We start from the raw sequence: 14077 nt of genomic DNA, 5'->3' as shown, positions 1-14077 counted from the left end.
TTAATAAATTGTATACTTATTGTAAATATAATAAAAACAGCTACAAAATTTTTTTTCACTATCTACAAAATTCAAAAATACTTATTACATATTGAAATTGACTTGGAGTACTGAAATTCTTCAAGACTTTAACAGAACTTTACTGAATATAAGAAAAACATTACGAAGTTCCTCTTCATTGACTACGAAAGCCAAAAATACTTTTTCCATGTTGAAAATGACTTAAAGTATTAAAAGTCTTCAAAACTTTGTTAGAATTATCATTGTTTGGGTTGTAAGAGTTATTTATATATTAATAAATTGTATACTTATTGTAAATATAAGAAAAACAGCTACATAATTCTTTTTCACTGTCTACAAAATTCAAAAATACTTATTACATATTGAAATTGACTTGGAGTACTGAAATTCTTCAAGACTTTAACAGAACTTTACTGAATATAAGAAAAACATTACGAAGTTCCTCTTCATTGACTACGAAAGCCAAAAATACTTTTTCCATGTTGAAAATGTCTTGAAGTATTAAAAGTCTTCAAAACTTTGTTAGAATTGCCATTGTTTGGGTTGTAAGAGTTCATCTTATTTTGTCTTAAAATCTGTGTCACCACTTAGGTGACTCATGCTAACGTTTCTTGCATTTCTTTAGTTTCTTCCTATTTTAGACTAAAAAAAAATAATGTATGCTAAACATATGTATCATATAAAGCCGAAAAAAATTGGAGCAAGACATGTAAACGTCAAGAATGACGAAGAACACATTCAGGACATCCGCCCGATGCCGATTCCGACGTCGTGGAAGTAGCAAATATCGAACGACTTTACGATATGCCGTTCGTCACGCAAATTTTATTGTGTTTGACTGCTGAAATTTATGTGCATAAGTTCACGGACTGGATTGAATATCGGCCGGTGATGTCTTCGTTTCGCCCAATAAGATTGTGTGCGAATAACCCGAACGGTTCTCTCTCGACAATAAAACAAAGTGCGCACTCACAATGGTCCGTCTACGAAGTTAATTATAACAGTTTATCAGGGCACTAATTGTCGATGGCAAGACATTAGCATTACCATTTCCCAGTACCGATATAAAACCGTTTTATTGTAGTTTAATTTTATCATCTTTGATGTTATTGTGCTTCCAGTGCGCTCCTCTCTGCCCACACATGTAGGAAGAACATCCACCACTTAGGCGCACTCGATAAACGAGTACGCTCGTATTTGTACAGGAATGTTCACTGTCAAGAACGAGCGGTGCGTATAAGAAGCGGACGGCCATTTTAAATTGATTGCCGCTAATTATTTATAGAAGACAAACGTCCACGGTTTTATTAATAGAGGGTTACGTGCTCCACGGCTTTTGTTCCGTCGATGTTTGTTTTGGAAATATGGAATTCTTTTCGGGGATATTTTCGGATGCTTATTAGCCGGATTAGCTTGTTGACAAATAAATGATTGTGACACCTACACGACAATCTGTTTTGTTCTCTATGTGGTCTGATTGTGAGAGGAAATAAGGATGTGAGGAGTTGCATGATTTATTACTACTGTGACAATTACATTTTATTTATAATCGTACAAAGTTATTTATTCTGTACCCGAGGATTATTTGCTTAAGCACATTGATGTTTGAATAATATGTCTGAAATTTCATTACAAAATGTTCCTAAGTAAAATGTCTTTGCATTTATATAATAATATAATGTCTGCCAAATTCGAGAATACTTTTTCCATGTTGAAAAAGCCATTTTCAATATGGAAAAACTATTTTTGTATTTCGTAGTTAATGAAGAAGAATTTTTTTAATGTTTATTCAGTAAAGTCTTGAAGAATTTCAGTACTCCAAGTCAATTTCAATATGTAACAATTATTTTTGAATTTTGTACACAGTGAAAAAGAATTTTGTAGCTGTTTTTCTCATATTTACAATAAGTATACAATTTAATAATATATAAATAACTCTTCCAACCCAAACAATGGTAATTCTAATAAAGTTTTGAAGTCTTTTAATACTTTAAATCATTTTCAACAAGGAAAAAGTATTTTTAGATTTCGTAATCAATGAAGAAGAATTTCGTAATGTTTTCCTTATATTCAGTAAAGTTCTATTAAAGTCTTGAAGAATTTCAGTACTCCAAGTCCATTTCAACATGTAACAAATATTTTTGAATTTTGTAGACATTGAAAAAGAATTTTGTAGCTGGTCTTTCTTATATTTATAATAAGTATAGAATTTATTAATATATAAATAACTCTTACAACCCAAACAAAGGTAATTCTAATAAAGTTTTAAAGACTTTTAATACTTTAAGTCATTTTCAACATGGAAAAAGTATTTTTGGCTTTCGTAGTCAAGGAAGAGGAACTTCGTAATGTTTTTCTTATATTCAGTAAAGTTCTGTTAAAGTCTTGAAGAATTTCAGTACTCCAAGTCAATTTCAATATGTAATAAGTATTTTTGAATTTTGTAGATAGTGAAAAAAAATTTTGTAGTTGTTTTTATTATATTTACAATAAGTATACAATTTATTAATATATAAATAACTCTTACAACTCAAACAATGGTAATTCTAATAAAGTTTTGAAGACTTTTAATACTTTAAGTTATTTTCAACATGGAAAAAGTATTTTTGGCTTTCGTAGTCAATGAAGAGGAACTTCGTAATGTTTTTCTTATATTCAGTAAAGTTCTGTTAAAGTCTTGAAGAATTTCAGTACTCCAAGTCAATTTCAATATGTAATAAGTATTTTTGAATTTTGTAGACAGTGAAAAAGAATTTTGTAGCTGTTTTTCTTATATTTACAATAAGTATACAATTTATTAATATACAAATAACTCTTACAACCCAAACAATGGTATTTCTAATAAAGTTTTGAAGACTTTTAATACTTTAAGACATTTTCAACATGGAAAAAGTAATTTTGGATTTCGTAGTCAATGAAGAAGAATTTCCTAATGTTTTTCTTATACTCAGTAAGGTATTCTTAAATTTCCTAGACAATGAAGAAGTATTTTGTAGATGTTTTCAGAAGAAGCATATCATTACTTCAACTCAGAATGTCCAGAATATAGTAGATCTTTTACTTACATCTAATAAAATGTTGAATTTCATTAATTCAAATCATTTTCAACAAGGAGAAAGTATTCTTGAATTTTATAGATAACGACAAACAATTTCGTGATACTTTGTAGAAAGCAGACAATTTATTAATTATTCTTCATCTGTCCTTTCTAAAAACTAAAACAATTAGCAACCCCCACAACCCAAACCAAAGTCCAGTAAAAAACCAAATTGACCGACAAAAACTAAATAACAACAGGTGTTTCAGATTAGTAAAAGGTGGAATTAATGAAAATGCTTCTTTGTAAGGTGATAAATGGTTTGTTTTTTGTTTGTCCCATGTCCATTACCTGGACCCAAGGAACGGAACTTCTTAATTTCGTCCGGCGATTAATCATTTTTGACACGTTCTAGGAATAAATGTGTATTATTAAATCAATCAAAACTTAAATTTTACTGCCAATGATACATTCCAGGCGTTTTACCTTAAAACATGATAATTACCAGTAATTTCAGCCATAATAACCTCCCATAAGGCTACAAATGACTTTATTATTCAATATTGTTGTAATTAAGTCTATTATTTTTAATTGACACTGTAATTAGTGCATGACCATTTCGCCTTGTTTTTTATTGAGACATGAATTGTGTTTATAAATATTTATACTGACAGCCTTAAACAATAACGTTTAATTATAAAATGACACCATTATTATTACATTTGAATTTTATTCTTGTAAATTCCCTTTTCTCATCGACGTTCTCAGCAATGCAAATATTACTTATTGCAATTCAGATACGAGTATTGCGCCTTTCCCGCATAACAATGATTTAATATGAGGACTAAAAAACTGTCTCAGACACCTTGGTGTCTTGAATGTTAATGTCAATTCTATTTTGCAATTCAGCAACAGTCAGACAAACGTTGACATTTTTCCCTGTCGATATTAACGATTAAAATCGTTAACCTCGCCATAATTACGCATTTTATTGTTGTAATTTTCCGTAATTATTATTAATGAGGTTTCAATTCGATCGGCTTTTCACGCTAAAAGGTTTCCATAATAGGTTTTAGCAAGTGTTATTGTTTCACACGTTGGGTTTCCGATACGTTGTGCCTGTGTGGTTATTAAATTTTAGTCTATGCATACGTTTAAAATACATTGTGGGGCTTTTAAAAAAGTGTGTTAATGTTTTTACAAGATGTTTAGTTCCTGCTTTTAGACTTTTAACTTTGTGACAAAAGATTTGAGGCTGTCATTCTCCATATTAAGTTCAAATATCTATTTTTTATAGACATCAAGCTTTGTTAATTTTTTAATTTCTTTAGGAAAACACTATTTTTTAAGATTTTTTTGTAACAAAAACCTATTTTTAAAGAGTGTACACGTTTTATTTTCTTGAAACAGAACACAAAGTTTATAAATTATGCTAAATATTGGGAGGATTTGGGTTCCCAAGGATGTGTCAGGAAAATTTACAAAACAAGCCCCACTTTCCGGACGAACACAAACCCACCGCCTCGCAATCGAACAAGTAAACCAATTAAGAGGCCATAATGAACGTGCACCAAATCATACGAACTCCATCGGCAACAATGGCTCAAAATCAAGACAGGACGCCTCCTGATTAATCCGGCTCTATAATAAGCAACCATTCGACTCCGTCCCATTGATACCCCATAACTGGTTCGTTACGTTTCAACCCCCTGCAGTTTGGGGCGCCCCGTACGCTGCACACACGTCGCAGGACAGTGTCTCCGGCCTCGTCGATCGACGTGTGTAAGTGTGTGCCTGGCAGTATGTTAATTGCATGATGGATATCTCGTATAATAGTCCCTACTCACCCGTAATTATAGATTACGGTTTTAATGCATCGTGATTATTTTCCTTTGGGAAAACCAACTTCACGACGACCATTTTTAGGACGGGGCCTTGTAATTTTATAGTCCATTATTCAAAATGGTCGGTGAGGAGAAAATTACAAACGAAATAATTCGGTGTTATTAGGTTAATTTTCTAATTAAAAGACGGATAATTTGTAGGTACGAAGCGTTCGCATTTGTTCCGGACGTCGGCGATTAATTTTTAATTAATTTCAAGTAATTTTACCCTTATGCACCTAACACAACTTCGGTTTATAAATATGGTTATTACCCCTCGTCTTGCCTACCATACAAGACAAGGATATCACTCCAGCTTTGATTTATCGTAAATGTATAGGCAAAGAGGAGCGTCGGCAATAAATTTTAATAAGTGCAGATAAATAGATTTATACGCGAGTTATAAAATAGATGAATTGAGGGGCTCCAGCCTCAAAATAGACTCACTTTTAAAGCGCAGCATTTTCTAAATTAAACGTTATTCCGATCGCACACTGAAAGGGAATGCAACGCTTGAAGAATTATTTCTGAATGCAGCAGACTGGTTGTTGAATTTACGGTGGAGCTGCGTATTTCTTATCAATGGAGAAGAAAGAAAACCAAGACGAGTCAACGAATATATCATGCATTTTTCTCCACGACCAAAGATTTATTGATTTTACTTGCGAGGACATGTAAATATCACAACAACCATGTAATTTATCGAACTTCTTTTTGGTCGGAGTAAAAAGGGTTGCCTTTTTTTCCGTGCTAGTTCGTTGAACGAAATAAAGCAGTGTAATGGCCAATTTCCTTTTCTGCTGTACTCTATTTAAAGTTAAATCTTGTTTTCGCCCACATTAAAGGTAATGGCCCTTAACAACAAAGATGTCTTTGGAGTTCAGTGGAGTTTTTGTAATAAGGGAGGAAGTGAATTATATGGTTTGTATTAACCAAAATTTACTTTGAACTTGAAATAATTTTTTAGTTAGGGAGAAAAATGTTAAAGTTTACCCAGATTTGTTGGATTTCTGCTGTTAAGCCTCTCAATTCACCCTCTGTAACACAGGATCTAAGTGAATTTAGAACCATACATATTTCTGAAGTTTATTTTATTTAAATGTTGAAACATGTGATCAATTTTATTGATTAACATCAGCTCAAATAAGAATGAAAACTGTTAAAAATCTTCAAGATGAAGTTTAATTATTTAATACACTAAGCAAATTTATTTAATTTTGAATGTTTTTCTAGTTAAAGACAATTTACATATAATAAATATAATTTATACTCCAAAATAATATGATTTGATTGAATTATTATATTTTTAAAGCCTTTCCAGTTAAATTTTCTTCAAATATTATTAAATACTTTGGTAATTCCTCCTCCAAAATAAAAATTATGATGTTATTTGGCATCAAAGATTGTAAACAAAACATGTGATCAAATTTTTTGATGAACACATCCAAACATGATTGAATACTAATAAAAATTAATAATATTTATTTGAGTTACTAGTAACATATTTATATTATGTATTTAATGATAATCTACAAGGATTTAATATGATAGACTGAATTATTGTATTTCTAAAGCTTTTCTAGTTCAATGTTATTCAAATATGACTAAATACTTTGATAATTCGTACTTCAAATTAAAAATTATGATGTTTACTTGGCTTCAAAGTTTGTGAACAAAAAATGTGACCAAATTTATTGATGAACACCTTCAAAAATGATTGAATACTAATAAAATCAATTAGTATTTATTTGAGTTGTTAGTAACAGATTTATATTAAGTATTTAATGATAATCTACAAGGATTTAATATTATAGATTGAATTATTGTATTTTTAAAGCCCTTCTAGTTAAATTCTATTCAAATATGACTGAATACTTTGGTAATTCGTACTCCAAAATAAAAATTATGGTGTTAATTGGCTTCAAAGTTTGTAAACAAAACATGTGGTCAAATTTATTGATGAACACCTTCAAAAATGATTGAATACTAATAAAATCAATTAATATTTATTTGAGTTGTTAGTAACAGATTTATATTAAGTCTTTAATGATAAACTACAAGGATTTAATATGATATATTGAATTATTGTATTTTTAAAGCCCATCTTGTTAAATTTTATTCAAATATGACTGAATACTTTGGTAATTCCCACTCCAAAATAAAAATTATGTTGCTAGTTGTCTTCAAAGTTTGTGAACGAAACATGTGACCAAATGTATGGATGAATACCTTCAAAAATGATTGAATACTAATAAAATTTATTAATATTTATTTGAGTTGTTAGTGTCAGATTTATTTTAAGTTTTTAATGATAATCTTCAAGAATTTAATGTGCTAGATTGAATTATTGTGTTTTTAAAGCCCTTCTAGTTAAATTTTATTCAAATATTTATAAGAATTTCTAGTTCCAAAACAAAAGTGATCATGTTACATTGAAGGTTTGAAGCCCAAACCAACTGGACCTGTGAATAAAACATGTGACCAATTCTATTGATTGAAACACATTCAAACAAACGTATAAAAACTTAATTTACATAGTTCACTGTTGGTTTATTAACATGCGGGCCTAACAATATTAATACCCCATAAATCGATGTCAAATGTCACGTCCCATAATGCACTCGCTTATAAAAAGAGACTTTTTACAATTCCGTTTTAGAAAAATTGATGGATGGATTACGTATCGGTGTAATAATATAAATAAAACATCGAATATCGAATCAAATGACGGTATAATAATCCCCCATCTATCAGATATTTTGGTGATTTGAATTCAATTAATGCAAAATGGCGGGTGGGCTTTAGTTTCGATCTATATTTATTTACAGTGGGCTTATTGATTTAACATAATGTTATAATAAATTGGAACAGGCGGTAAAATATTTAATGTTAATTTATTTGTTGAATCGAAATCGAAATCTGGCTCTTTATACGTGTGACATATCGTTTTTATGTATAATATACCAATAAATAACTGGAGCGTAATGGTAAATGCAAGATGGATTGGTTTTTGTAATTGTTTTTTACAAAATTTATAGCCCTTATTGATGGTTTAGTATTTAGTTTTGACAACGTTTGTTTATTCATAATTAGGGCTTTATTTAACGTGTTTGATTAATGGGTTGGGTAAATATCATTTAATAAAATCTAGTCCGCATTTAAAAAGCATTTTTCATATTTATTACCCCCGTTTATATGACACAAATAAATTCTGGTACTCACATGCAACTTCGACGCTGGCAGGCTGGCTCTTGATTTCGCCGCGTCCGTTCCACGCGTAGCACTCGCATTTGAACTTCTCCTGGGCGAAGAACTCCTCGACCATGTCCCGGGTGACGTTCGCCTCCGCCTCGATAATCCTGACGCCCGTTTGCGGATCGACGAAATCGAATTGTTGGGTTTCAATGTTCTTTACGCCGTTGCATTTGAAAAACACGTGCAATGAGTGGGCGGCTCGGCAGTGCAGAGATGCCGGCCTGTTGCGGACCACGAACGCGTTTTGGGGCTCGGCCAGGAATATCGGGAGGTCGGAGTTGAGGAGCAGCGACTCGTCCTGCTCCGACGTTGGTTTGGCTGTCGAGGGTTTCTCCAGCAAGGGACCATCTGAAACAAAAATGAATATATTAGGAAATATATAAGGAATGAGCCTTTATTTGTCAGCAACAACATTTAACCATCTAGTGTACAAATTTTCAATCCCGGGCCCATAGAAATCAATGGGTTTTTGAGTATAATATCTCTAGATAGCATTTTGGACATCATCCAAATTTTATTGTATTTTTAAAGCCCTTCTAGTTAAATTTTATTCAAATATGACTAAATTCTTTGGTAATTTCTACTCCAAAATAAAAATTATGTAGTTAATTGTCTTCAAAGTTTGTGAACAAAACATGTGATGAAATTTATTGATGAATACCTTCAAAAATGATTGAATACTAATAACATTTATTAATTTTTATTTGAGTTGTTAGTCACAGATTTATATTAAGCCTTTAATGATAATCTATAAGAATTTAATATGATGGATTGAATTATTGTATTTTTAAAGCCTTTCTAGTTAAATCTTATTAAAATATGACTAAATACTTAGGTAGTTCCTAGTCCAAAATAAAAATTATGTCATTAATTGTCTTCAAAGTTTGTAAACAAAACATGTGACCAAATTTATTGATGAATACCTTCAAAAATGATTGAATACTAAAAAAATCAATTAATATTTATTTGAGTTGTTAGTAACAGATTTATATTAAGTCTTTAATGATAATCTACAAGGATTTAATATGATAGATTGAATTATTGTATTTTTAAAGCACTTCTAGTTAAATTTTATTCAAATATGACTAAATATTTTGGTAACTCCTACTCCAAAATAGAAATTATGATGTTAATTGTCTTCAAAGTTTGTGAACAAAACATGTGACCAAATTCATTGATGAATACCTTCAAAAATGACTGAATACTAATAAAATTTATTAATTTTTATTGGAGTTGTTAGTCACAGATTTATATTAAGTCTTTAATGATAATCTACAAGGATTTAATATGACAGATTGAATTATTGTATTTTTAAAGCACTTCTAGTTAAATTTTATTCAAATATGACTAAATATTTTGGTAACTCCTACTCCAAAATAGAAATTATGATGTTAATTGTCTTCAAAGTTTGTGAACAAAACATGTGACCAAATTCATTGATGAACACCTTCAAAAATGATTGAATACTTATAAAATTTATTAATATTTATTTGAGTTGTTAGTAACAGATTTATATTAAGTTTTAATTATAATCTACAAGGATTTAATATGATAGATTGAAGTATTGTATTTTTAAAGCCCTTCTAGTTAAATTTTATTCAAATATGACTGAATACTTTGGTAGTTCCTACTCCAAAATAAAAATTATATTGTTAATTGTCTTCAAAGTTTGTGAACAAAACATGTGACCAAATTCATTGATGAATACCTCAAAAACTGTTTAAATACTAATAATACTTTGGTAGTTCCTACTCCAAAATAAAAATTATATTGTTAATTGTCTTCAAAGTTTGTGAACAAAACATGTGACCAAATTCATTGATGAATACCTTCAAAAATGACTGAATACCAATAAAATTTATTAATTTTTATTTGAGTTGTTAGTCACAGATTTGTATTAAGTCTTTAATGATAATCTACAAGGATTTAATATGATAGCTTGAATTATTGTATTTTTAAAGCCTTTTTAGTTAAGTTTTATTCATATATGACTGAATACATTGGTAATTCGTACTCCAAAATAAAAATTATGGTGTTAATTGTCTTCAAAGTTTGTGAACAAAACATGTGACCAAATTCATTGATTTTTATTTGAGTTGTTAGTCACAGATTTACAGCAAGTCTTTAATGATAATCTACAATAATTTAATATGGTAGATTGAGTTATTATATTTTTAAAACCTTTCTAGTTAAAATATAATCAAATATGATACTAGTTTGAGAGAAATTCAATGCTGAATATGATCTTCTGGTATTTGGTTGGCCATATCACCCCAAATTGCTAAAAGAAATAGTTTAAAATTGAATTATTTAGTGAACCATCACAATAACCTTAAAATGACTTTGGCACACTCTCGAATTACACAATGAGCTGACCAATGGCAATCAAATGTCTACATCCCCTTGATAAAATGTTGGTGGTGGAGTCGCCTGATCAATCAAGTAAACATGGCTTTATGTAAATGTGCACGATCTTGATATTAGTATTAAAACAAGATGAAACAATGCACGTAATCTACTTACAACCTACACCTAGAATGTATTATTTAAGCACACGCAGCTGCATAAATCGATTTAAGTCCCACATGTGTTTTATATCGAAGCAAAACGTAGATCTTGTAAATAATGCATTGTTTCGGGCATCGTTATGCAAGTCAAGCTTAAGCCCGACCCGTCTGAAATTGTCCCCGCGTTTCTTTTTTCAGAAGCCGGCACTTTATCTTTAATCAGACTTACATATTAATTACGAAGGAACGAGACTGCCTCTACCAGTCGCCGGTTGACCAAACTAGGCTCGAAATCACTGTCCCCGGCAATAAGGCATACGTTAAAATGCAATAAAACCAAAGTAAAATGTTAAATGGATATTATGCATGTATCTTGTCAAAATGTTCCATGTGTACCGGTTATTCAGCATGTAAATTTATGTAAAATGGCTCGCTTTTTGTAATGCCAGCCGCAAGTTAATTGTTATATATTCTCTGAAAGCAGCGCCAGGGGATTTGAGGTATAAAAGTGGCGTGAAGGGAGTTAAGCTCTAGGCTCGCATAGCTGCGTTGAGTTCACTGTCCACTCCCGATGCGTTTATTTATAACATTTGCAAAAATTCACCTCCCCAAGACATTGTAATCCAAATATTGGTTTACGATTCCCGTTTTGTATTTATTGCGTCTGGAAACGGATAAAATAAGTTTCACGTGTCGCATGCGTTTATGGGTTGCGATATGTCTGCATACAAAATATTTTATTCCCATTGATATTGTGAAGGTTGTAAATGTCAATGAAGACGTTATTACTCCCCGTGTAATTTACAACGCATTAAATATCCTGAAACGTTTATCGCATCTTAAGAACAATGCTGTGTAAATTTTATTAGTAGAATTCCGACAATTACTCCTTACCCCAATCGCTACTGTTTTATCCTGTTCAATAATAATTTAAAAAATATTAGGTCTGGGTAGAAACCGTTCACAAACTTTGAAGCCCATTAACGTCATAATTTTTATTTTGGAGTAGGAATTACCAAAGTATTTAGTCATATTTGAATAAAATTTAACTATAAGGGCTTTAAAAATATAATAATTCAATCTGTCATATTAAATCCTTGTGGATTATCATTAAAGACTTAATATAAATCTATTACTAACAACTCGAATAAATATTAACAAATTTTATTAGTATTCAATCATTTTTGAAGGTGTTCATCAATAAATTTGGTCACATGTTTTGTTCACAAACTATGAAGACAATTAACAACATAATTTTTATTTTGGAGGAGGAATTACCAAAGTATTTAGTCATATTTGAATAAAATTTAACTAGAATGGCTTTAAAAATACAATAATTCAATCCATCATATTAAATCCTTGTAGATTATCATTAAAGATTTAATATAAATCTGTTACAAACAACTCAAATAAATATTAATAAATTTTATTAGTATTCAATCATTTTTGAAGGTATTCATCAATAAATTTGGTCACATGTTTTGTTCACAAACTTTGAAGACAATTAACAACATAATTTTTATTTTGGAGGAGGAATTACCAAAGTATTTAGTCATATTTGAATAAAATTTAACTAGAATGGCTTTAAAAATACAATAATTCAATCCATCATATTAAATCCTTGTAGATTATCATTAAAGATTTAATATAAATCTGTTACAAACAACTCAAATAAATATTAATAAATTTTATTAGTATTCAATCATTTTTGAAGGTATTCATCAATAAATTTGGTCACATGTTTTGTTCACAAACTTTGAAGACAATTAACAACATAATTTTTATTTTGGAGGAGGAATTACCAAAGTATTTAGTCATATTTGAATAAAATTTAACTAGAATGGCTTTAAAAATACAATAATTCAATCCATCATATTAAATCCTTGTAGATTATCATTAAAGATTTAATATAAATCTGTTACAAACAACTCAAGTAAATATTAATAAATTTTATTAGTATTCAATCATTTTTGAAGGTATTCATCAATAAATTTAGTCACATGTTTTGTTCACAAACTATGAAGACAATTAACAACATAATTTTTATTTTGGGGTAGGAATTCCCAAAGTATTCAGTCAGATTTGAATAAGATTTAACTAGAAGTGCTTTAAAAATACTATAATTCAATCTTTCATATTAAATCCTTATAGATTGTCATTAAAAACTTAATATAAATCTGTAATGAATTATTGTATTTTTAAAACCTTTCTAGTAAAATTTTATTCAAATATGGCTAAATACTTTAATAATTCCTCCTCCAACATAAAAAATTATGATGTTAATTGGCTTCAAAGTTTGTGAACAAAACATGTGACCAAATTTATTGATGAACACCTTCAAAAACGATTGAATATTAACAGCACTGAGTTTCCCAAAGTAGTATCATATTTGAATATAATTTAACTAGAAGGGCTTTAAAAATATAATAACTCAATCTATCATATTAAATTCTTGTACCTTATCATTAAAGACTTGTTATAAATCTGTAACTAACAACTCAAATAAATATTAATAAATTTTATTAGAATTCAATCATTTTTGAAGATGTTCATCAACAAAATCAGCTGAAATTCATAATAGGGGTGGAAATACCCCATATTAAGTTCAAATTTTCATTTTTTGTAAACATAAAATTTTGTTAATTTTAATTTTTTTAGAATAACAATATTTTTGAAGATATTTTGTAATAAATATAAATAAAAACCTATTTTAAATAAATATACAAAGAATGTATACGTTTAATTTTCATAAAATATTAATAATAATCAATTATTATTGATGTGGCGTCCGTTGGCTTTAGATAATAAAGTTTTTGCCGAGACACTTTTTCTTTGTAAAGTAGGAATCCCACGCACGAGATGGTTATAAAAACGATGTGGGCGATTATGTTAATGCTCGTAGATATCGTTAATTAGGGTATTAATATTCAATTTTAATAACCGACTAATATGCGTTAAGTTCAGATATCAAATTGTTTGAGTGCAATAATTTATGCTATTTTAAATGCCTGTTTATGGTAATCGCTGATAAACCAGGATGTTTTTTGGATTTATCGTAAACTGTACGAAGATAACCACCATCGGTATGTCAAAAAAAAATGTGTGAAATGCCTAAAAAGAATTTCATTTCTGTTGATAAAAAACGAATCCACAACATTATCTCGCCTCATCAAGCCACGTAACACGATTACCCAAAAATACGCCTCACACGAAAAAAAAAAAAAGATAAAAGAGAACAAGTTAACATCGGTACGGCAGATGTAATTTTTCCGTCTCGCCTCTGCCCCGGCAACTATGTCTAATTTAATGTAACGCCGCATTATAATGTAATAAAGCCGTAAACTCACACAGATTTCACGGACGTTACAATGTGC

General features: G+C 29.7%; 1 protein-coding gene across 3 annotated transcripts in view; it reads right to left on the bottom strand.

The window, feature by feature from the left end:
• LOC109603085 (netrin receptor UNC5C-like) overlaps window positions 1-14077 on the bottom strand; it is a 191123-nt gene that overhangs the window by 118800 nt on the left and 58246 nt on the right. For all 3 annotated transcript variants that reach the window (XM_049965827.1, XM_049965829.1, XM_049965828.1), the window contains one exon: window positions 8164-8544. In XM_049965827.1, coding sequence (XP_049821784.1) covers window positions 8164-8544 — 381 coding nt within the window. The remainder of the gene's footprint in view (window positions 1-8163; window positions 8545-14077) is intronic.

The sequence above is a fragment of the Aethina tumida genome, chromosome 4, assembly GCF_024364675.1.
Source record: "Aethina tumida isolate Nest 87 chromosome 4, icAetTumi1.1, whole genome shotgun sequence".
Classification (NCBI taxonomy): Eukaryota; Metazoa; Arthropoda; class Insecta; order Coleoptera; family Nitidulidae; genus Aethina; species Aethina tumida.
The sequence above is the reverse complement of the archived record's forward strand: the minus strand, read 5'-3'. Positions and strand labels throughout refer to the sequence as shown.